General features: G+C 45.6%; 1 protein-coding gene across 1 annotated transcript; it reads right to left on the reverse strand.

Annotated features, from left to right (window-relative positions):
* Positions 1–1944: 1944 nt before the first annotated feature.
* On the reverse strand, positions 1945–23147 carry Cpb1 (carboxypeptidase B1 (tissue)). Its single transcript, XM_013029939.1, has 11 exons — positions 23045–23147; positions 22874–22949; positions 18224–18348; positions 12474–12573; positions 12288–12389; positions 11355–11456; positions 10685–10795; positions 10509–10599; positions 9735–9937; positions 2639–2723; positions 1945–2307 (listed from the first exon to the last, which is right to left on the reverse strand). Exons 1-11 carry the CDS (start codon positions 23113–23115, stop codon positions 2120–2122), a joined length of 1254 nt encoding a protein of 417 aa, XP_012885393.1. The 5' UTR covers positions 23116–23147; the 3' UTR covers positions 1945–2119.
* Between the last annotated feature and the right edge of the window lie 189 nt (positions 23148–23336).

A 23336-nucleotide genomic window follows, 5' to 3' on the forward strand; every position in this document is an offset into this window, starting at 1 on the left:
AACAAGAAAACCTTGGTGCTGTAGTATTTACTTGTTAGACATTGTCTCTAGAGTGTGGATTTGCTAGGTGCCAAGTGACAGCTTTTGAAAGCTGATTTAATCAAAGCTATTTGTTTACTATGTGACAAAGCATCCGGGGACATTCTTTAGTCTTTAATACAACTCAACTTGTGGTAAATTATTTGGAGAGTTACATGATTACCCAGGATCATAGGTAAAGCATACATTTCAAATCAGATAATTTAGAATTTGCCTTTGAAAACTATCTCTTCACTTTGGCAAATACAGACATGGCTAGATATGAAACATCCTAGAGTCATGGTTCCATATTTAATTGGCTGTGTATCTATCTCTGTCTGTCTGTCTATCTGTTTCTCTTCTCATTATGCAGGCCAGAACTTGCTATGTAGCTCTAGCTGTCATTGAAATGGTGATCCCTCCCAGTTCCACTTAGCCTTCTTAGTGCTGGTTAGAGAGACGTGTTGGGGGGGGGGAGGTGTGTATTGACAACAGAAACACCATTCCTCCTCATCAAAGAAGGATTTCTGCATTCCTTAGAAAAACCTTCATGTACTGAACCTGTGTATAGGGAAAAGGCAGGCATCCCCAAGGCCTTGTGTCCTCAAGTACATGGACACAGAGTCTACGGTGACTCCTGCTGAGTTTGGGCCATGGATATAACTGAAAGATGGCGGTGACAACTCAGCAAAGTAAACTTGATGCTCTAAGTTACCATCAATATAATGCTGAAAACTTAATGGGACACTAAGTTTTACACTTACAGGCCTTGATTTGCCTATGTAGATTATGAATTACTGAATTATTTTGATGAATGCTCAGTATACTGGCATAGCTACACTGCCGCCATCTAGTGGGCTGTTAATAAAATTCGTCATTCTTTGGCTTGGACAACTTCCAAATAAATTGTGATTCAAATGGTTCTTTTTCTGATTAGGACATCATTATAGACATTTTAACACATTATGTCTGATGAGCCCATTTTTCCCTCATTCCATATAGGAAATAGTGATTTCATATTTTATTCTATGATTTTAAAGCAAAGACAAGCTCCCTAATGATAACTCTAATGCTTGTTCTAACAACTGAATGTGGCAAAGTACTTTCCTCCATTGGCTTCTGTCGTTCTAACCCTGGAGAATATCATGTCACGTGTGGTGTGCCCATGACGGAGTGGCTTCCGCCTCTTTCACTGGCCCAGTTGGTCACTTCCAGTCTGCCGTCCATGTCCCAGCACACGAGCACCCGTCTGACTACTCCACAGACAACATCCTCAGTGCGGCAGCATTATTGTGCCAGGCCCTGGACATGCCCTCCACGCTCCACCGGTTATGGGCCTTACCTCACCCAGGCTTACCCATCTCCCCTCACCTCCTCATGTTCCACTCCACCCTCTGAAGAGCCCCGGGCCTGAAGGGGGTGCCCACTGGGTCCTGCTCCTGGAGACCCATTTCTTCCTGAAGCTTCCCAAGGGGCCTTCTTTCCTCTTCTCATGCCACATTTGTTCTCTCTGCAGTCTACCTCATACCTGCCTGCCTAGTGTCAAGTGAGTACCTAGTTATTAACTACTGGTTATTTACTTCATGTCTGTCTTCTCTAACGGTCTACGAGGGCAGAAGTGTTACAATTCTTTATTATTATTACCATTATCTTGAATCGCTGAATAAAATTCTTGGCATATAGCAGACAGCCCACTGAATGAGCTGACGTAGGAGCCAAACCAAGGCATCCCTTCATTCTCCTTTCCATGTTTTGATCATGAGGCTGTGCTCATATCTGGTATACTCTGAGGTGTTGTCCAACCAACGGCCGGCCACTTCATCTCCCCGGATATCCCTTTCATGACCACCTCATCTCTTGCACACCCTTTGCCTATTTATTCACAGCTTTTCCCACTCTAAGAAGCAGACACTATGCCATACTTGACAGGTACAGTGACTCACTTTTATTATGATCAGTTAAAAAAGATCTAAGTAGTTTAATAGACCTAGAAGCTTAAAAAAGAATGCTTAAGATGTATAAAACCTTCATTCAGCCCCATTAAAATCAGAGTTCAGGATAGATAAGCAGTGGACAGAGCGCCGTACGGCCGGGTGCCTGGCTAGTACAGGTTATGGAGGACGTAGTTGGCGATGTGCTTGACAGCAAGCATGGTCTCCTCACAGGTCGGTCGGATCTGGGACTCAGGAAGCGCAAAGCCGTATCTACCTGTGTCCCGGAGTTCAAAGGTGAAGGAATATTTGATCCCTTCATCGTAAGCCCAGTCGTCAGAGCCGCCGGCAGCAGGATCTGAAATAAGCAGAGAGTAGGAGAGGGAGTGGAAAACAACAACAACCATCGTCCAGAGATTTGAAGACATGCCATCTTTGTCTTTATAATTACAACCCATTTCCTTGTGTGAGTAGAGGATAACTCTCTAGTCTGAAAACCAGAGGGTGCCACATTTGATTTTTTTTTTAAGAACAAGTCCAGTGTCACCCCACAAAACAGATCTGAACAGGGCATTTCTTGACTAGGAAAATGATTACGTGACTCGTAAAAACCAGTGGGAGGCAAAGCTTCCTGCTCTGAGTGTTTAGCTCATGAGGCCCATGGTTTCCTGGCTGGAGGTAAGACTCACAGATCGTGGTGGCTCCTGGACCATAGGTGTACTTGGTGCCATGCAGGGAGGCGAGTTCCTTCACTGCAGCCTTGGCCAGGGTGTTCTGCAAAAGAACCATCAGGAAGTGAAGTGAAGACACAGAACAGAGCCAGAGGGACGTGGACCGGCTCTTGCTGCGCGGGCCTGGTGCCTGGCCCCAGCGTCCACAAGCAAACACTGGGTTCCAGGCCTGCATGAGACTGTCTGCTGGAGGACATGGGCTCCTGGCCCCTCCACACCCTGCCTAGACACGCCACACTTGGGAAGCCCCGCCTGGCTGGGCTGCCTTCTGCTTGTTCACTATGGGAGAATCAGTTGTGACTCATTCTGGTTGTGGGACCTGCTATATTTTGGACGTTGGCACCATAATTGCTTCTTGTTCATATGCCTGGGAAAGTGCAAGGAAACTGATGAATGAGAACCGTTTAATTTTTACAAAGGAGGAACTTTCCTAGCTCCCCATTCCAACTTCAAACCCAGTCTTGTAAAGTTGAAGGCACGGGAGCATACCCTTAAGATATCAAAGATTTCAGCTCCCATACTGTTAGCACTTCCTTGACAAATCAGAACATTACATAGCCATAAAATTTTAAGCCATGAATTTCTGTTCTGGTCCACTGATGTGACATAATTGGTTTCCTGGAACTATCTTTTCTTCTTAGAGTTTTGGACCCATAACTTGAAAGGTTTAGAGTTCCTTCTCTTGGGTTCCAAGTGGATAAGATGTACTTTCTCCTCTTCCAGAGAAGCCTTCTGCATGCTTTTCTTTTCTTTCTTTTTTCCCCATTAAGTTGTGAATTATTATTATTATTGTTGTTGTTAGCATTGAGGATTGAACTCTGAGTTCACACACTTGTTCACACTGGTACTCTACCACTTGAGTCATGCCTCCAGTCCAAGCATTTTCCTAATTAATTGGAGGTGGTATCTCACAGACATTTCTGTGTGGGCTAGCTTTGAACTGTGATCTTCCCAGTGTCAGCCTCTTGAGTAGCTAGGGGTATGAGCTACTGGCAGCTGGCTATGAATTTAGAAATACAGTTCTGCAGGATTAATTCCAAATGTGTAAAGTTCCACATGTGGAAGTTTGCAATCTTGAGATGTTACAAAGAACAGTTGGATAGATTTGATAGTCGCTGTTGGCATCTGTTGACTCACATGCCCGTTCCTGAACATATTTGTTGGTATTATGTAATCTCTCAACTTCCAGACCACAGGCCTACTTGTGATCTATTATCTTTTTGAGACAATCAATCAATCCATCAGTCATGACTGCTCTGAAGGCGGTGCACACATGTGTCAGTTTGCCTTCCTTGAACCACAATCTGGGCACATGAGGGTCACCAGTGCTTCTAGCCCTTTACAAGCATTGTTTTCTGGGGTAGCTGTTCTGTGTCTGGTGTAATATCTAAGGATTTGGGTCAGAAGGCTGTGACTTTTCTCCTTTCATGGTGCATACTGAGTCTGTGCCCTGCTTAGCCTGGTCATTGTATCAACCTCATCCTCCAAGGGCCACCTCGCCAGCCGGCCCATCTTCCACAGCTCTTTTGCTCCTTCTTTGGGCAGAAAGAATTGTGGCTGTGGCCTAGTCCACTTCCCTCCCTAGCCACACATGGGCTGCTTTCCTTCTGAGCTAGGTGTTCTTGAACTGTAAGACTCTGGGTTCCCTCCCTCCTGCCAGGGCCCCTCTTTGCTGGGGTGGGGGGGGAGAGATTCCACTGTTCTTTCAGATTCGCTTGTCACGGGGCAGCATTGCATTACCAGTCTTTGTGAATCTGCTCCTCGCCCTCTTTAAGGGCGTGGCTCCCCTCTCCTGGGAGGGGGCTCACGCCTCAGTTGTCCTCTGTGCTGTGATCCAGTGCTGTTCTCAGAAGATGACTTCTTTGCTGGAAGAGGCTTACTTTAACAAGTTCTCAGTGTTGCTCAGGTTGGCCTTGAACCTGTAATCCTCCTGACAGGGCCTCCTAGGCACATACCACAGTCGTACAGCAGAAGACGGAGTCCTCTCCATTTGGAGATGTGGATAGGGACGAGGAGGGTCAGGCTTTGTGAAGGCTGAACTGTGACCCTCCTGAGCAGAAGCCGGGGAGGTCAGCGGGGGACTCATTGGTCCCAGGATGGCCCGCCACACCTGGGCGTCTGTGCACTTTGCTTTTTTCATTATTTAGAAAAGAAGTCTCTGGGCCCTTTCTCAGAGCTTCTCTAAAGCCAGAGGAAGAGAAAAAGAAGTCAGAATAGACATTCATCAACTAAAATACCATATTTTAAATTCCAATCATCTTAACAAAATATCCTGGAATCAGTGTGGGACTTTTCTTTTGAAGAGTTCACTTAATTTCAGAAATGTTACTCATTTATCATCGCAGCATTATCTGTCCACATTTCATCACCACAGAATTTTCTAGCAGAAGGGAATGCCATGGAGGGCAGTTTGCGCCCATCGGGGCGGGGTGATGTCCCACCTGGGAACCACAGACTGGAAGGCGGTTCTAGCACTTGCTTAGGTGTTAGAGAACGAGGTGGCTCCTTTCCCATGTGTGATTTGACAAAAAGGAAGCGAGGTGCTGGGAAATCCAAGAAGTACCAGCGCCACAGACATCCCCGGCTGTGTCAGAGATGCCTGTCACTCCAGGAACAAGTCTTCCATTTCTTGCTAAGTTGGTTCAAAATGAAAACTAACATTTACATAAAACCTTATGCCTTACAAAGAGCTGGTTATTTTTATCCCCATCTTACAGATAAAAGAGCCCAAACCCAGAGATGATGACAAATTGTGCCGAAGGCACGTGGCCCTGTGAATGGCGGACTTCAGCCAGCTTCTTCCTTCTTTAAACCCTGCGCTCTTTCTGACTTCTCCTTGTGGCCTTCGGATACTTCAAAAGCAACGTCTGTCACTGGGGCTGGTTTTCCCCATTGTGAAGAACAGAGGGAGCTAAATATAAACCAGCCTCACAGGAAACTGTGCTCTCAGTCAAGGCCAAACATGGCCAGCCTTTATTAATCCTTAGATATGAATTTCCTATCGCATCTTATGCATGTCCTCTTTTGTCATCTATCTCCTTAAAAAGAGGCCTTGGTCCTAGCGCAAAAGACAGAGAGAGTCTCAAATGTCACAGCTGGCTCAAAGCCTGAGAGACAAAGGGGAGAGCAGTAGGATGTTTGCCCGGGTCTGGGCTCCAGGGGCCTGGTGAGATGAACGCGCAGGGGCTGGCCTTTTCCAGTGACCTGGGTTTCCAGGTAACATGTGACAAAGGAGCTCCCAAAGATGACAGTGCACTGAGCCCCCACCTTCTGGCACCCAGCCAGCCTCAAGACAGGGGCCACCCTTTTCTAATCTTGTGGCATCTATTATTATAGACAAAACAAAAGACCCCCACAGAGGCTGAGCTCTAGCACAGGAGAAGGCTTTTTCTTCAGAACTTAGTTTCTAACTTAAGGTTCCAAGTTTAACCACGTGACAAGGGAGCCTCAAAATGATCTGTAACTGTGACTTCCCTCCTCTGTCCTGTGACTGCGTGTGGTTTATACCCAGGGACCCAGGGGAGACTTATCTTGGATAGGTTTGGTGCAGATGGAGAAGCAGTCAAAGTCTATGAGCAGGCATGCAGGCAGAGGAAGCACTGGGACTGGAAAAGCCCGCTATGACTCAGAAAATGGAGCCCCGGGGGTGAGAAGAGCAGAGCAAGGGCAGCGCCTGGCCTGGGACGGCTGGGTGCTCGGCAGAGCCCAGAGGTGTGTGGGAACAAACTCTTCTGCTGGAGACCAGATTCTTCCCCTGGCTGCTCCACTGACACAGTTTCCAGCTCCTTAAAAATTCAAGGCTGGAGTCCACAGACTTTTTTGTTTGTTTTTGGTAGAAGCAGTGTCTGTCCCAAGTAACACTTGAACACGAATGCTGTATGGTGCATCTGCCAGGCTCTGGCACTTATTCTATTTTTGAGACGGGTGTAAGGTCCAGTGAGTGAGAGACTGGGCCAGGAATGTGACTGTGTTCTTATCTTTGTTCAGGGCAGAGTTTCTCAACCGCGGCACTCTCGGCATTTTGGCTGGAGTATTCTTTGGTCTGTGTGTGTGTGTGTGTGTGTGCGTGTGTGTGTGTGTACACGTGGGGGGCTGGCCTGTAAGTGCAGAGTATTTTATCAGCATCTCCTGGCCTCTGCTCAGCCACGTGTATCTAACATGTCCTCTGGGGGGAGACGGGGCACAGAGCAAAATAAATTAGTCGAAAGTAAAATGAGCTCAAGGAGGGAATAGGGAGGCTGAAAGTTCATCTGGGAAGAGGATTTAACAGGAAAGAAAGGTGTTTCTTTGCTGAGGCACTGCAGTGTGTCTGAAGTATCTCTGCTGCGTCACTTCTTGCCAGACTACGTTGCTTTACGCAGTGGGGCGCCAGCCTCAGCAGGATGTGCAGGATGCCACCTTAACGCAGGCCTCAAATGAACCACGGACACAGCGGCAGTGGAGGTCGACCCAGGAAAGATTTGGGATGAACTTGTGGTAAAAACTGCCTGCTGTTTTTCTGGAACACAAATGAAACTGGGAGTCCTCTTGGCACTGGGAATTCTGCTGACGATGTCGCTGGCATCAGAGCCTCTAAGACACTCCAAGGCCACCTGACTGGTCAAGGCTTGCCGGGCCTTTCCTTAGCCAGAACACTCCAAATAGACTGACCTTCTCGCCGCTGGACCCCATTTTGGTGCTTCATGGCCTTTGTCTCTCACTCAGGACAAATCTCACCTCCTGGGCTGTCATTTGATAGCTTCTGCACACACTGCTGTCATCTTCTCTCGAATTTATGCAGCTGTGTGTAATCACAAACTACCTAGCCAAGCACAGTGGTGCACACCGTACTCCTAGCTACTTGGGAGGCTGAGCTCTGGAGGATCATCATTCAAGGCCAGCCCAGGGAAAGTGTTCATGAGACCTCATTTGAACCCATAGCAGTGGCATGTGCCTAATACATGGAGGTTAAAATCTGGAGGACTGTGGTTTCAGACCTGTCCAGGCAAAAATTAAGACCCTTACCTTAAAAATACCAGAGTGTCTGGGTGCCAATTGCTCACACCTGTCATCCTAGCTGCTCGGGAGGCTGGGATCTGAGGATTGTGGTTCAAAGCCAGCCCAGGCAGGAAAGTCTGTGAGAGTCTTATTTCCAATAAATTACTCAGAAAAAGCCAGAAATTATGCCATGGTAGAGCGCTGGCCTTGAGCTCAAAGAGGCTCAGGGACAGTGTCTAGGCCCTGAGTTCAAGCCTTAGGACCAGCAGAAAAAAACAGAAAACAAACCGAAACCAAAACCCAAACAGAGCAAAACCCTGAAAGATCCTGAGCATTGCACATAAATGCATGCATGTTGGTGGAAATTGGAGCAGCTCAAAAATATTAAAAAAAACATGTATTTATTATTATTTTAGCAGCTACAGCTAATTTCTCTAACCTAGAGCTAGAAACTCTGTTCCTAGCAGAGTCTAGCTAAGTCAGCTGGAAAAGGAGGAGTAGAACCAGAAATGCCCCAAGGCCATGTGAATTCCTGAGGTTGTAGCTAGGAAATTCTTTCTGTGCTTCCAATGCAAAGAAGCCAGAAGCCGGGCCACTCTAGTTAGGACACATGCACTTGGCCCTGGAAACCCACAAGCCAACTTCGGGTTTTAGTTATTTTTCCTGGATATAGTTCCCCTAGGAGTTAGCAAAATGGATTTACCAGATTCCAAAGGCAGGGCTTGATTCCTTTCCGGCAATAACTTGGAGGCTTCAGCAAAAGTACTCCAGATTATTTGGTTATCGTTCTTTGCAGCCAGTGGCCATGAAGCAATTGCTTCATTACATGGCTGTAACCTCCTGTCCCATGGTGGTTAGGTACTTGGGACGGACGTTAGAGTGGACCACGCCCGACTTTTGTGCAGCAGGACTTGGGGACCCTCACAGATTGCGCTACTAGAAAACTGAACATTTAATGCTTCTGACAAATGATGGCTTGTGTTGTTTTTGGGTATATAGATAGGAAAAGTGGGAAGTTTTTTTTGAAAAATTAAAAAAAAGAATCTAGCCAACTATTAGCCATCAGTTTTCTAGGAGACTGGGTTGTTTATCTGTTTTGTTCCTTTTCCCACAACATATTTACAGCATTACATGTTTAGTTGGTCTCTGAAAGAGGGAATCTGAAAGTGCAAAACGACAATTTCCAGTTTTTAAAGTTTCTGGGTCTTCAAGTTCATGCATTTAGGTGAGCCAAATGTTTATGTCATTGTCTAGGTGGAATTCTCTCTCTCTCTCTGGTATAATTCAAATGATTTAAATCTTGCGCTTACTCTTTTAGATCATTGCACTCAACTTCTGGCAGCCAGATGTTTCATAAAGTTAAAAAATGTGAAGGATACAACCATGCTCTTAAAAAAGTTTATGAGTTGATAATTGTTAATATGAGTCGTTATAAAATTTGTAAGATGGAAGCACTCACGGGACTGTATCTTGATTATCCAACAAAACTGCTGGTGTTTTCAGTCAAAGATACTTAGGTATCTTTGAAGTACATCCTAAATGTAGAAAGCCTGGGGTTTATGGTAGATTTGCTGAGCGGTGTTAGGATCTCAGGCTGAGCCCTGCATCTACCAGATACAACAACGTCTTAACGATATCTGCCATGTTCTGCCATGCTACTCCTCCACTTGCACAACCAGACAAAAATGACCGAATCCACTGATCATACCCCAGATGCATGGAAACAACCCCTTGAGTTTGTATTGCCAGGAAGACAGAGGGAAAGCAACAACCAGTGCCGTTTTGAAGGCTTGCAGATAAACCACACCTGGGAAGCTGTTCTCAGTATCCAAGTCTTAGCCAGTCTCTCCAGCTCACTCCAGGTTCCTTGTAAGTTCATTGTTATATTTTTTGCTTCCACTAACACACACACACACACACACACACACACACACACACACACAATCAATCACTATAGGGACTTGGAGAAATTGTTCTTAAGATTTTTCTTTTTCAAGATTAGTACAAGAAACCCAGCACGTTCTCCCACGGTGGCGTGTTCCCAGGGCCCCGTCCACCCAGGGCCCTGTCCACTCACCAGCTCCTTGTTGTTCTCAGGCAGCAGGTAGTCGTAGGAGTAAGGGTAGAGCAGCATCTGAGAGTAGGAGTGGATGGTCAGGTAAGCCTTGATGGAGGCGCGCTTGCTGCGGATGAAGTCCGCCAGGGCCTTGGTCTCATTTTCAGACTCGGGGGCAGGTCCACAGTAAGTGTCGGCACAGGGGTTTCGAGAGGCTCCAGTTTCTTGTAGTAAATAAATAGTAAATAAAGGTGTTATTTGTGGCCAATGATTACCTACTGACCTGCTCCTGGGATAGGTTTTGATGTTTCATGCTTCTGAAGGAGGAAGTTAAATACTGTGAAAGTTGTTTTCTTAGGAGCTCTTGCAACCATTCTGCTTTATGAATATATGAGAAGAGATGGACACATTTACTCACTAGGTCAGGATGGCAATTTTTAAGATGATTAAAAAACTGCACATGAATTCACTCACGTCTAGATGGTATTAAACAACAAAAGCAACACAGCATTAAAGTGTCAATAAGTATCCATGAAAATAATTCTATATTGAAATTCTCTATTGCTGCAACCATTCTATGTTTTGTCGGTGGAGGTAGAAGGGCTGGAACTTAGTGCCTTGTGCACCCTTGGGCTTGCTTGCATGGCTGAGGTTCTACCCTGTGAGCCACGACTTCTGTCCTGCTTTTAGTCACTGAATCTGGTGACCTTTTCTGCTTGGCTGGCCTCAAAATGCAATCCCATGGGTCTCAGCCTCTTGAGGACCTGCTCCCTCGATGGTCAGCTTGACACTCACCGCACCATCCAGCATTGAAGTTTCTGTTGGGGTCAACACCGGCGCAGGAAGATCCAGGGCGGACAGAGCGAGTCTTCCTCCACATGCGGTTCTGGGGCAGGGTTGCACGGTTAGGACAGGTGTCGTGGGGAATAGCAGGCATGAACTCTGACCCCTCTCAGGACTGGCCCACGTACCTTGGTCCAGGTGTAGACGTAGCCATCGATGTTGACCACTGGCAGGACGTAGAAGTCCAGCTCGTCGAGAAGAGAGGTCATCTGGATCTCTCTTCTGTAGGTGCGCACGGCCTGCACGTGGTTCATGGAGGGGAAACTCATGGGAATATTGGGCTGTGGAGACCTGTGGAGCCTGCGTAGATGCTGACTGTGCTTGAAATCGTCATTGCTGTGGCACTCTGAAGGTGACTGCATTTTTGCTCAATCTTTTGGATGGATACTTACTGTACTTCTGCAAGGAAGTTTTTCTTTCCCTTCTGCTTATTTATTAAGTCATCTATTTACATCAGCCTGGACTCATGGATATTTAGAAAGTTGAGTTTTGAAGTTTATCAAGAGATAACGATCAAGCACGTGGTTTATTTTTAAGTGACCAGACCACCCTACGGCTATCTGCCTGTTCACCAAAGGAAAGGAAGTTCCAGTGAGTGAAATTCAAAAATAAACAGAAATTCCTGTTTTAAAAGCTGCACTGGCAGAAGTTGGAACTAATTCCTAAGAACAAGAGCTTGAGATTACAGATTCCTTCCTGTATTATTTTCTCTTATCGTAGCCAGGTTATTAGAAATCAATTGAAAGAAAAACATACTTTCTACCTTTCCTTTGCCAAAAATCCATTCTGCATACTGACCTCTCTTACAAACCACTGACAAAATGCAGGAGAAATCCACTCTCTCGCATGGAATCCACAGTCTATGAAGATAGCTGGTTTATTGGGTTTAGCTTTGCCGACCTGCCACGAGTAAAGGAAAAGGGAAGGTGTGGTTCAACACCTGGCACTCAAGGGTTGGCATCCTCTACTCTGCTGGGAGCTGGACTCTGCAACAGGAAATGGTCCCTCCTAAGATTAAGTCAAAACATAAACCTGCACGGTATGGTCTTACCCCTAGACGCTTGCTGTGTTTCTGCAGAGAGCTTACAGGGCTGTTTATTATTTTTATTAAGCTTGACAAGCTCGTATTTTCAGAAGATGCCTGATTACCCTGCCTAATTGTACCCACGTGAGGGTTATTTTTGGCTGCCATTCTTAGGTGACATGACCAAAACAACTGGAGGAATGATTAGAAGTAATTACAATTGTTGTTAATCTCACAAGGATTTTCCTTTCTCCCCACCTAGTTCTCATCTCTTTATTCTCCTCATTAGAATTACATGACAAAAGTGACATTAGATGCTGACAGAAACAAATCACTGGTCTGCTTTGTAATGCCGGATAGATGTGAAGTTTATGGACCCTCTTTGGTAAATGAATTTGCCTCGACAGCTGGGAGAGAGAGATTTCATCGAGGTAGACCGGATGATTTACATTGCTCACAGGAATGCTTAAATTTATAGGACTTCTCTAATTTTATTGCATTTTCCTTTTGAATAAATCAAAGTAATGATTTTTTTAAAAATCCACATGTGATAAAAGCAGCTGAGGGGGATCTATTTGGGGGATATAGGCAGGAAAAGAGTTATGACAACCTTTGGAATATGTGTATCTGCAAAGCAGATGTTCATGCATGAGAATTTGTTGATTTGGAGCTTCGGATAGCCCCGGGTCATGGTAAGAGATAATTACCTTGAGGAGGTACATGTTTCTTCCTTCAAAGGTGGTCCCAATGACGCTGCGAGAGATGAGGTCGGGGTTCTCAGCTGCCACTTGCTGGGTCCATGCCTCAATCTAACAAAGGAAATGGGTCGTGGGGTCAATTGGATATTGCTGGTGCCATTCCAAGAGCCACACTGACCACCTCACATGCCATACCGTTTCCCAGCTGTTGTACTTTGTGTAGCTGTGTCCCGTGGCGCGTCCCTGGCCGTCCAGCTGAGCCTCCATTGCGTTTCTCAGGTTGCTGATCAGCACCCTGCGTGGAGCACAGTGGGTGTCGGTACACAGTAGGTGCATGTCCCCAGGAAGCACACCCAGCGCCACCACTGCCCACGCTGGAGCGTGGTCTCACGGTTGCCCATGCTGTCCTCTGCATGGTCCCGAGACCTGCAATCTGGGGGATTCTGGTATGGCTCACAGTGGGGGACGCCGCCAAGGAGGCCCCTCACCCCCAAACGACACATATTTGGATGTCCTTAGACCTTAAACTCAGAAATGGTTTTTCTGGGTATCTTAATTATTCTGGGTCAGGGCTTTGGGGGTCCATCTAGTTTGTATTTTAGGCCCATCTGCAGTCTTTCTTCCTCAAAATTTTTGTGATTATTTTAGCATGAAAGTCCCCATGTCCCTGAAACCGACTCCATTTCAGGGAGCTGAGTCACCTTCAGCCAGTCTCCAGGCTTTGAGAAAAATGACTAGCTACCCAGAAGTATCAGCAAGCAAAAGGTTGATTTAGGTAGAAGAGTATTTGGTTTTAAAGAACTTTCTTATTTGGCTGGCTTAGAAATCAAACAATAGTTCTGAAACAAGGTGCTGTAAAAATGGATGACAGAATATTCAAGGTCTGCCTGCTGCTATCCTGTGTGTGGCTCAGTTGAAAGTTACACGCCTTCAGGGGTGTGTGTGTGTGTGTGTGTGTGTGTGTGTGTGTTCATTCATTTCCTATTGCTACTTTGAGCAGAGAGTATGCTGGGAAGGGACAAAATCTTATGAGCATCAATGTCCCCGGTCACATCTGTGGGAACATTACAGACAGCGGCCCGTTCTTGAGCGATTTCTATTATCCACTGTCAAGCCTTGAAATGATTTTATCTGGCACATGGAGAACTGCAGCCGCACATCAAAAGTCTGCTCCCCCTCTGCCTCCCCCAGGGCAGTGTGCTGAGCTTGGTCAAGGCTGCCCACTGGGCCTCCCTCCACATCCTTCCATTTGGTGAGGCTGGGGCTGAGCTCCAGTCTGTCTATGGAAAAATGCAATAAACGAGTGCTAAATGGCATCTGCTTCCTGGGAAATGGCAAAGTCTGCCCCAGTGACTTAACTGTATTATGGTGGTACAGAAAGAATAAAAAGGAGAAATCTTGGACATACATTCTTCGGAAAGAGAAAATAATTTTTTTGAAGAGCCAACAATACCTCATTAGTGCATTCATTTTTGGTGGCAGCTGAAAATACCTCCAACAGTGGCTTCAAGCAACATGGCTTTGTTGTTTTACAGTTCTGGAGGTTAGATGTCTAGCACAAGTCTCACTGGGCTGGAAATCATCAGAGATGCACAGCTTTCAGAGGCACCTGGGAGGGCCTGGTGCCCTCCTGTGTTCAGGGTTGTGGTTTCTCCATTTCCAAAGCCAGCAAGGGACTCGAGTCCTTCTCACCTCTAATTGCTCTGACTTCTTCCTCTATCTCTGGCTCGTGTGGTTCCTTGGCCTCCCTGAAGAGTCTAGGATAGTCTTCTATGTTATGTCAGCTTGTTAGGAATCTTAAGCCTTCTATTACTTCCATTCCTCTTTGTGAGGGAATTGAACCTATCTCGTCACTTGGAGGAGTAAGGTGTAGACATTTTGGAAGAGCATCATTGTGTCTTCAGTAGTTTGGGACAATGGTTGCACATGCTTTAGTTATTTTCAACACACATGACTGTTAGGAATTAGGAATCTAGTTGTAGAAGGAATAGATGGAATAATCCTGAATTTTAGGAATCAAGGGATCAAAGGCTTTGTTTGGCCCAGATCTACAAGTTGGCTTTAGAAAACTGGCTTTACTCTCTGGGGTATAATTTCATAATTGTAGAGTGGGGGAAATTGAACAGAGACTATTCAATTTCTTTTCAGGTCTAAAACACAGCCTTGATTCAGATCCATGGATTGTGGCCATTTTCATAGGTATCTTCCAAGATATATGGATTTTTTTTAACCACTTACTACCTTTTAAACTCAGTAGCGATAGTTAACTAAAAGCTAGAAACAGTGAAAACAAAACAAGCCCCAAATAAAACACCAACAGAAAGGACACTAAAAACTTAAAAAATATCAACCATGGAGCTTCACCCTCAACCCTATAAACTTTGACTTTAGTAAGATTTCTACTGTCAGCCAGCATGCAAAATATGTAGGTCATATGGCTCCTCACTTGGTACACAGAGGAAAGATGTCATAAGTTAATTACTCACAGACACTGCACAGCCTCCAGACATTCAGTTGGTGTTTCTGTGTAAGGCCAGCCCCATGGCCGTCTCCCATCTATCAGGAGCCAGCTCTGTGGGGAAGAGGCACCAGAGAGCCTACCCATTTCACCTACACCCAGCCCTCAAGTTCAAGTTATTTAGGTGAAAGCAATGACTTTGCAAGGCTTGTGTTGTTACTGCTTGATACGAAGAAGAGACATCCTGTGAGATTTATTACCGTGTTAAATATTTAGCAGCTTCATCGAGAACCAGGAGAAAGAAGTGTAATAATAAAACAGCTAAATTTCGGACGACAGCCAAGAGTGAAAGCATCCTGTGGTAACTTGTGGAAGAACATCAGGGTGAACTTGAAATGTGATACTGACCCCGGAAGGCAGGGAACTGACCTCAGATGATTCTTTCCTGCCTTATGATGATCTGATTTTTATTAGCTTTAGGACAAAACACTACTTTAGGGCTATTAAAAATACTATTACTAAATAATGAGCTACTATGTAGAAGATTAAAACAATGCCTCTTAATATAATGAGGACAGCGTTGTAGCTACAAAATACAGAGATATGACATATGTTTTATAATTTTATGTGCTCCTTTTAGAGCGTATCTTTTTCTTATCTTTTTTTTTTTTTAACTTGCAAGCAAATTAGACAAGCATGACTCCCAACAAAGCAAGGAGTGCAACATCTGACAAGGAAAGGGAGACACGGCTCAGTTTCATCCCCCTTTGAGATGCTGCGAAATGGAGTATTCGATTCCTTCTTTCATTGCTGGCCAAAGATGTTTTCTTATGTGACTCTGAAATATGCAGGGGGGAAAAAAAGATGCTCCAGGCAGTCAGCAAGATCATCTCTCCCTGGGTCAGCTAGGACAAATGCAATCTTTTCTTTCTTTCTTTTTCTTTTTCTTTCTTTTCTTTTTTTTTTTTTTTGCAATTTAGGAGGGAATTCAACAGAGGGCTATCCACCAGGTATGCGTCCATTTAGCTTCAGCCGTGAGCTGAAGATGTACACTTTCTGATCCCCACCTGCCTGTGTCTAAGAGTACAACCTAACAAGTCAAAGTGTCCTCACCCCTCCATTTTTATTGGCACAATAATTTAGGAAGTGACCAAAAGTGCTGTATGATCAAGTCTTGGTCAAGAGAAGAATCAGAATGGCAAAAGAATCTGGAAAGCTCTTTGGGTGTGACTTGGGCAGGGGTGGTTCCATCGGTACTCAGTCACAACCATGGATCTCTGCCAGCAGGACACCGACAAAATGCAAATTAGTTGCCCTCTGAAGCAGTAATGGGGCTCACAGGGACCGCTTGCAGCCCTAGCTTGGACATTGTTGAAGTGCTCCTCTGGGATTTCTGGAGTCTTATTATTACTTAAATTTTAAATTACTTAAAATTACATGCTACAAACATGCTCTGTAGTGAACAGAGAAGGGGAAATTAGCGAGACCTTAGCCCTCAGGGAACACCCTGTGTTCTGCATGAGACAGCATTCATCTACAACTCCCAGGAAGTTTACCACTGAGAAAGGGAAGTGAGGGGTGGGAGGCCTGGCTCGAGTGGTAGAGCGCCTGCCAATGAGCAAAAGTGTCAGACATCGAGTCCTGCCCGGTCTCAAACACGTGAAAAAGAAACGGGTTTTCTACCTGGAAATCGTCATCATTTTGAGACAGGAATAGAATGAGGACATGGATTAGGCTGAAATCTTTCCCAGAAAGATTTCATATTTTCTCAAAACACACTCAAGTCTTGCCTGTGCCGTGGGGAATTGCTGGGCTACACATTTCGAGCTTCTTTCACTGAGGCTCCTAAAGGCTAGGATTTCAGAACTTGCTAGGTTATGAGAGGAGCAAAATGTCACAGCCATGTGTCTTAATCCCATTTTGGAATCTAAGAGGTTATGTTTTTGTTCCGGAAAGACGGTTCTCAGGTCACATTTGAGCGCTTCCCAGGGGCAGGATGGGGAGCTGGGCCCCCTGGGGGGGTCACGTCCTCTTTGTGCAATGGTAACCCCAGCAGCATCTGCAGTGGTTGCAGTACTAGTTGAAAATTATTTACATCTTGTTTGTTTTTCATGTTCACCACGGCTGGTTTTTTGTGAGTGACCTAGTGTGTGACTTTGTTTTACGGGTAAGGAAGGGGGAAGTTCAGAAAGGCTAAGCCCCACTGCCAGTAAGTTGTGGAGCTGGGCAGGAACCGGCCTGTCTGTCCTCTCGGCATTTGCTCGCTGCCCTGTGCCAGGCCACGAGTCATGCTGGCACCCATTTCACAGGTATGAAGCCTGACACCTGCCCTGATGCAGGCATTATTTTTGTCTGTTTTCAAGACATGAACATCTCTAGTACACAAAGGATGTAGGTCCTATTGTCTCCAAGCATATAGAGCCCTCTGCATATGGTGGGAGTTGCTGAGTGGACCTTTGAATATTGAGAACTGGAGACTTCCTCTGCTCCGGGGGTCCCCTCCTGGAGGAGGGCCTCGGCTCTGTCCTACAGACCTCCCTCTTCCTCCTTCCACAAAATGCCTCTGGCTCACCGTATTCTCTCTTCCCTGTAAGTCTATGGGCACAGGGTCTGTTCTCTGCCTAGAGAGTGGCTTGTCCTGGTTCTTGGTGAACTGCTTCTCATCTTTTAGTTCTCATCTGAAGCCTCATTTTGTAGGCCCATCCCTCCTCCACCCCTGGTTGCCTTCTGTTGCTCTCAATCTCCAGCTCTCTGGCCTTTCTAGCACCAATTATTGCAAACTCTTATTTAAATTTGTCTTCTCCTAAAGCGGGGGTCATTACCTAGCCTATCCTTCTCAGTATTTGCTCTGTGTAAGCAGTTGATATCAGTTTGTTAGGCCAACAACTGCCCCAACTCAGGAGAACACTTTGATCTTGAAGGACCTGGACAAGCCAAGAAATATAGGATGATCAAGGTAGTCAACTCTACTCTAGGTTTTTGGGGAGCCATGTTGTTGTTATTATTATTATTATTTGGCTTCCTCTCTCCATGCCTTCTTTTCCACTCGATAGGTTGGGGAAAAGCCATTCAGATTGCCTCTAGCTTTGTTCTAGAGACATCCTGGCTCAAAATAGGTCTAGCTGATCATCTGGAACAAAGATCTGATCAGATTGGAAAATTGTGCCTGGCTGACCACAGTGCCCATTGGTTGACCTGTCCACTACACATCACTCATAAGGCAGGAACAGATTGAGAATCTGGCTGAAGGGCTGAGGCTTCAAGAGCCAAAACCATCTTCATTAGAGCAGTAACTACTTGCAAAAGCCACCAGGGATGGGAGTCTTAAGATTTGGAATCCAGGTTCTTCTTTGTGTGGTCCCAAGTCTCTTTGCATGCAGAACATGGTCTTGTTCCATTTTTGTTTTTGTTTCTTAACCTTTCCAGGGTAATTCAGTAGCCTGGGTAACAGGGAGAGTATGGCAACAGCTGTACAACCTCCACTTACTCGTACTGCAGCTCATTCTCCCCCAGGAAGTCCTCCACGGTGGCGGAGTCTTCGGTTTTGACATGGAAGTCAACTGAGCTGTGAGGTTTGACTTGTGTGGCTGAATCTGGCTTCCAGAAGTCAATCTAAATAAAACCCGAAGTATCATATATCAGACTTCCACAATTCAGGGTGTGAATTACCACCACCTGAGCACACGTTATTGCTCTGCTCCACCAAGGTATTTTCAAAATCAAATTACCCATGAAATCTCTTTAAAAGATCTACCTTTGAGTGAACAAGGTCAGGACCAAGCAATTAGATGTCAATAAAAATGTTCACAAATACACACATACCCTTGATTATCAGCAAGCACAAAGAGCATATAATTATCTCCCACAATACTCGTTCATTGTAGTATTCTGTAACTGTTCTCCTCTACTTATTGATTTCCTACTTGTTTGTGATAACAGTCTTTGTGGTAATGGATGTGTGGAATGAATGATAATGAATTAACTATAGACAAGAAATAGTGGAGAGAAATTAAGCTTTTCCTTTTTTTTTCTAGTGGCTCTGTAATTACGAGTGTGTCTTGGAGATTGGTTCTGTGCAGGTTTTAATGATGCACTGAGTGTTGTAGGGGTGAGTGCTGTAGGGGTGTGTGTTGCAGGGGTGAGTGTTGCAGGGGTGAGTGTTGCAGGGGTGTGCTTCCCCGCTTCTTCCTTGCACAGAGAGGAAGTCTGGGGTGGGCCTCACTGGGTGTCATTCCATCCATTACGTCTCTAGATGTGTGAGCTAACCTCAGGCTGGGGATACGACTAGTGATGATGTTGAGGATCACTGGGAACTCAAAAGAGACATTGGGCAGACTTAAGAGATAGTATAACAGACACTAAGGATGTAAGCTCTGATGACTAAGTTCAGACACACCTGCATGGGGGATCCAGTAGTATCCTATGTTATGTCCTGGTTACTTCCGGACCACTGTGAGAGTCCAGTGGTATTGGAGCTATGGGTAGAGGCCATTGAAAATGCTGGGGTTCAAGCCCCATGACCTACTAAAAAAATGCTGGGACCAAGAAGGGAAGAACATAGGATGTCACTATGAAGGATTCCAGAAGAGAATGTATAGTGTGGATCTCATGGAGGGATTGGAAGGAGCGGGCATTGGCAGCTGGATGGGGGAGGGGTTGGATAGATAGCTCAGAAAGTAATCTGGTGAGACGGGGTTGAGAGGATAAGGACGGGTGCAGAGTGAGGGTGGGAGGGGTGCAACGGCATGTCATGATACAGACAGAGAAAGCAGAGGCGGCGACAGATTCAGGCTAGCCAATGCTGCAAAGAGAAGGGCATGCAGATCAACACACAGGAGGAGAAAGTAACCTCTGAATGCCTAAGTGCCTGTTGTCCAAGTTGCCTGAGGGGGGCTGGGATGATTTTCTACTGCTCTTAAGTCTTAGGGAGAAATTCTAGGGCTAAGTCCGCACAGCAGGGAAGAGCTTGGCTGGGAAGGCAGGCATCACGAGAAATCACACCCGGAACCCTGGAAACCCACAAGACGTGCACGGGGACGGGAGTGTGTCTTATGATGGGTATCTCCAGTAAGAAAAACAGTACCGCCTGGGTTACAAGAAGAGAAAATGAGGAGAGGGATGAGGAGAGTCTGTCAGAGGACAACGGGGCCACAAAACTCCCCGGTGTACCCGTGTTCAAAAGGGCACGCTCAAAAGCTGGAAGGAAGGACGCACAGCCAAGGATGAACACAAAGATGGCCTTGCAGCCAGCTTATCAGGAAGGCTGTATCCAATAATATACGGTGTGCACTAGCTTTCTGCAGGGAGTAAGAAGCTCTTTTTAAATCTAGGGGGAAAAAACCATGTACCCTTCTGCTGGGAGGTAGAGCCTGTTGTCTGCGTCTGAAGAAGGGAATGTGGTTCTATTTAACTCTCTGCTATTCCTTTTTTTCCCTATTTCTCCTCCTGAAAGATGAAATTGCCATCAAGATAAGCAAAGGATTGTCAACATGATATTTAAGCAGAAATGTTTTGTTTAAAGAACCTGGAGGCCAAATGTAGGTGGGACAATGGGTGACAACAATGGAACATAAACTGTATTAAAAAAATCCCAGATCCAGCTGGGCACTGGTGGCTCACACCTGTAATCCTAGCTACTCAGGAGGCTGAGATAGGAGGATCACAGTTTGAAGCCAGCCCTGGTAAGAAAGTCTATGAGACTCGTATCTCCAATTAACCACTAGAGAACAGGAAGTAGAGCTATGGTTCAAGGTGGTAGAGCACTAGCATTGAGCAAAAAAAGCTTAGGGATAGTCTCTAGATCTTGAATTCAAGCCCCATGACTGACCAAAAAACAAAAAAATCCCAGATCTACATATAGTAACACTGAAAAACACATATAGCTATTCCTATTTACATTCTGAGTCCTTTACTTATATCACGTATCTCTTGTCTTAATCACAACAACCTTGTAAGGCATAGTATTAGCATTTTTTTTTATACAGGAGGAAGTGGAGACCTAGAGGCACCCAAGGCCAGAATAGCAGATTCTCTGCTCTTAGCTGCTGGGGAATGCTGAGTTCAGATGATTTATAACAGAACCCTACAGATGCGATTGAAGTACTTTCTCAGCAGCATTGGAAGAAGCAGAGCTCGGAGGGCCCAATAGGGAGTGGGAAGGGTTAGTCTGGGAGTCCATCAATAGGAAAACAGGTGAGCCCAGAAGCAGGGCTGCGGCCTGGCATGGATTCTGCAGAGAAACTGCAGAGCACAGTGGAAGCAGGTGGGCTGTGCTGCCCAGGGAGGGAAGCTGTGGGCTTTGGGAGCCAGCCTGGTTAAGCAAGAATAAGTCAGGCCCAGTTAACCCAGCTTCGGAAGAGGCTGCTAACCTGGCAGAACACTGAATCTTGATCTCAGCGATGTATTTGAGGAAGCCCACATCCATGGTCATCTTTACAAGCCAGAAAGTGGCACCCTGCTAACTTAGGTGAGTCCTAAGGAGAGGGGTTTAGCGACCCACCCAGCACTTCACATGGGATCTGGTTTATTGGAGTCTCTTGGCATATGTGTGTTGATCAGGAGAAGCGCAGAGGAGGTCTCTTTCCCAGCCAGACCCCTAACTTAAGGCTTTTCAGTGACAAAGGTGAAAGTTTCACTTCTCAGACTGCTAGGTGATTCTAAGTTTAGGGCAGAGTTCTTTCCCCTGGATGCGAATTCCTGCAGAATTCTCATCACACTCAAAACAGGGTGTCTGGATAAATTTTTAACAGCACACGTGTAAAAAGCCTGCATTCGGGAAAACAAAAAAAATCAATCGGGTGAGCATGAAAGGAGGACGACCCGCTTGAGGGTGGGAAGAGGAGTAACCTAACAGCATTGCTGGAAGTCAGGGGTGCCATGACGGCTCAAGAGGCTGAAAAGAACCTCAGGCCCCATTAATAAACGTCTGCTTTACAAATGCAGGCTACTGAGGGCCCCGTGGCATGGATTAATCAGAGCTTGCCCGGAGACCCGCTGTCAGTTCTGCTAGCTACATCTTAAGAAGGAAATATAGACAGAAAGACAGAGCTATATCCAGAGGTGACCAGAATGATCAAGAGTCCATCAAAGAGTGCTAGGAGAAATGACGGAAAGAACGGGAGGAGATCAACCTCAGAGGCAACACAATGTTTGAGCATGGGTCCATTGCTAGAGAAGGCATCAGCTCAGCTTCGTGAAGAAAGCCTACAGGAGGACTTTGAAGGCAAATGGCTGTCTACAAGTGAGCAAATGGGGTCCTTGGTACACTGCTTTCTAGAAGGAATTCCTAGATTTAAGTGGAAGGCAGAAATTGGTGGCTGATTCTATGAAAACTGAACTCTCAACCTTTTTGCCCCTTCCTCTATACCTTCAAAGGTAAAATCTGAAAGCTAGCTCGACAGACAGCCATTTAGGAATGAGGGGACTATTTTAGTTTATACACTCATGGAGAAATCTTGCTGGTCTAAGTGCGACTGCTTACAGCTGGTGGCAGAACCCTGCCACACATTACATATATGATTTAAAATGTCAGTTCTCACCCTGTAGGTAATACTTTTTGTAAGGAGTAGCCTGCACATCTCACTTTCTTGAAGCAAAGTATGGAAATCATGCCTTTTTTTTTTTTTTTGCATCTTCTTTTGCTCCTTCAAGTCACGTCATTAAAGGGACCAGAATCAAGGTCATAAAAAACTCAAGCTGTTTGATTTGGAATGAAAGAAAATCAAAGGGAACAGATGATACATGGGATGTGGAAATGAATCTGAAGTTGGACTAAAGCCCAGTTTTTCAGTGATATCCGCGTTGATCATTTTTCTCCCTGGCCTTAGCAGGGAGGTGACTGTCCATGAGAGGGTGTCTGACCTTCTGGAACAGCTCAAGTTGCCCAGTTGTTATACTGCCAGCTCTTTAAAGTTTGCATGGATCTATAACATGAATTTACAGAGGGCTTATGGCACTGTGAGCCCATCAGAGAAAAAGCCATGTGGCCTTACATGCTGCCCAAGATTTTTTCATTCATTGACACCAGAAATGCTGTAGATAATGTTTCATGTCATTCTTCCTTCGGTGGACTCACCATGCAACCAGATTTTTAAAGCGAGTCCAAAGTTAAGTCTGGGCTATAAGGAGCTGCCCTTACCTGATGTGTTTTGGCCAGGTCATGAATTAACTTGATGTGGTCTTCATCTTCGACACTGACACGGAAAACTTTATTGCTAAACAGTAAGATACAAGAATAGAAAATTAAGTTGCACAATATACATGTGGGAGGGGCTATTAAACCTTGCTCTTCAGGGGGCTTATTACATACCCTTCCAACTGCTCAACCGAAGAGTAAGCAGACACCAAGGCCACACTCAACAGAATAAGTAACAGCCGCATTGTCTTGACCAGGTCCGCCGGCTGAGTCAGGGGCGCCGCCAGCCTTTATAATCCAGGGTGTCCTTCCTCCCTTCTCCACTCTGTGAACAGGCCCTATCTGATCTTGATTAATTGGCTTCCTGGCACTGCTATGTCAGTAGCTGTGTAAAGTCTTAGAGCATATCTCTTTCAACACCTGTGGAAACAGCACATAGTCTCACGTTATATTTACTGGGTTTTGA

The sequence above is a fragment of the Dipodomys ordii genome, unplaced genomic scaffold, assembly GCF_000151885.1.
Source record: "Dipodomys ordii isolate 6190 unplaced genomic scaffold, Dord_2.0 Scaffold124, whole genome shotgun sequence".
Taxonomy (NCBI): Eukaryota; Metazoa; Chordata; class Mammalia; order Rodentia; family Heteromyidae; genus Dipodomys; species Dipodomys ordii.

Excerpts from the sequence above, each read along its gene's own strand:
- Cpb1 (XM_013029939.1), bottom strand. The coding sequence starts at position 23,115 with ATGCGGCTGTTACTTATTCTGTTGAGTGTGGCCTTGGTGTCTGCTTAC. Across the intron at positions 18,349-22,873 it reads ACCTGGCCAAAACACATCAG|ATTGACTTCTGGAAGCCAGA; the intron begins GTAAGGGCAGCT and ends GGTTTTATTTAG. Across the intron at positions 10,796-11,354 it reads GTCAGTGGTTTGTAAGAGAG|GCCGTGCGCACCTACAGAAG; the intron begins GTCAGTATGCAG and ends AACCACGTGCAG.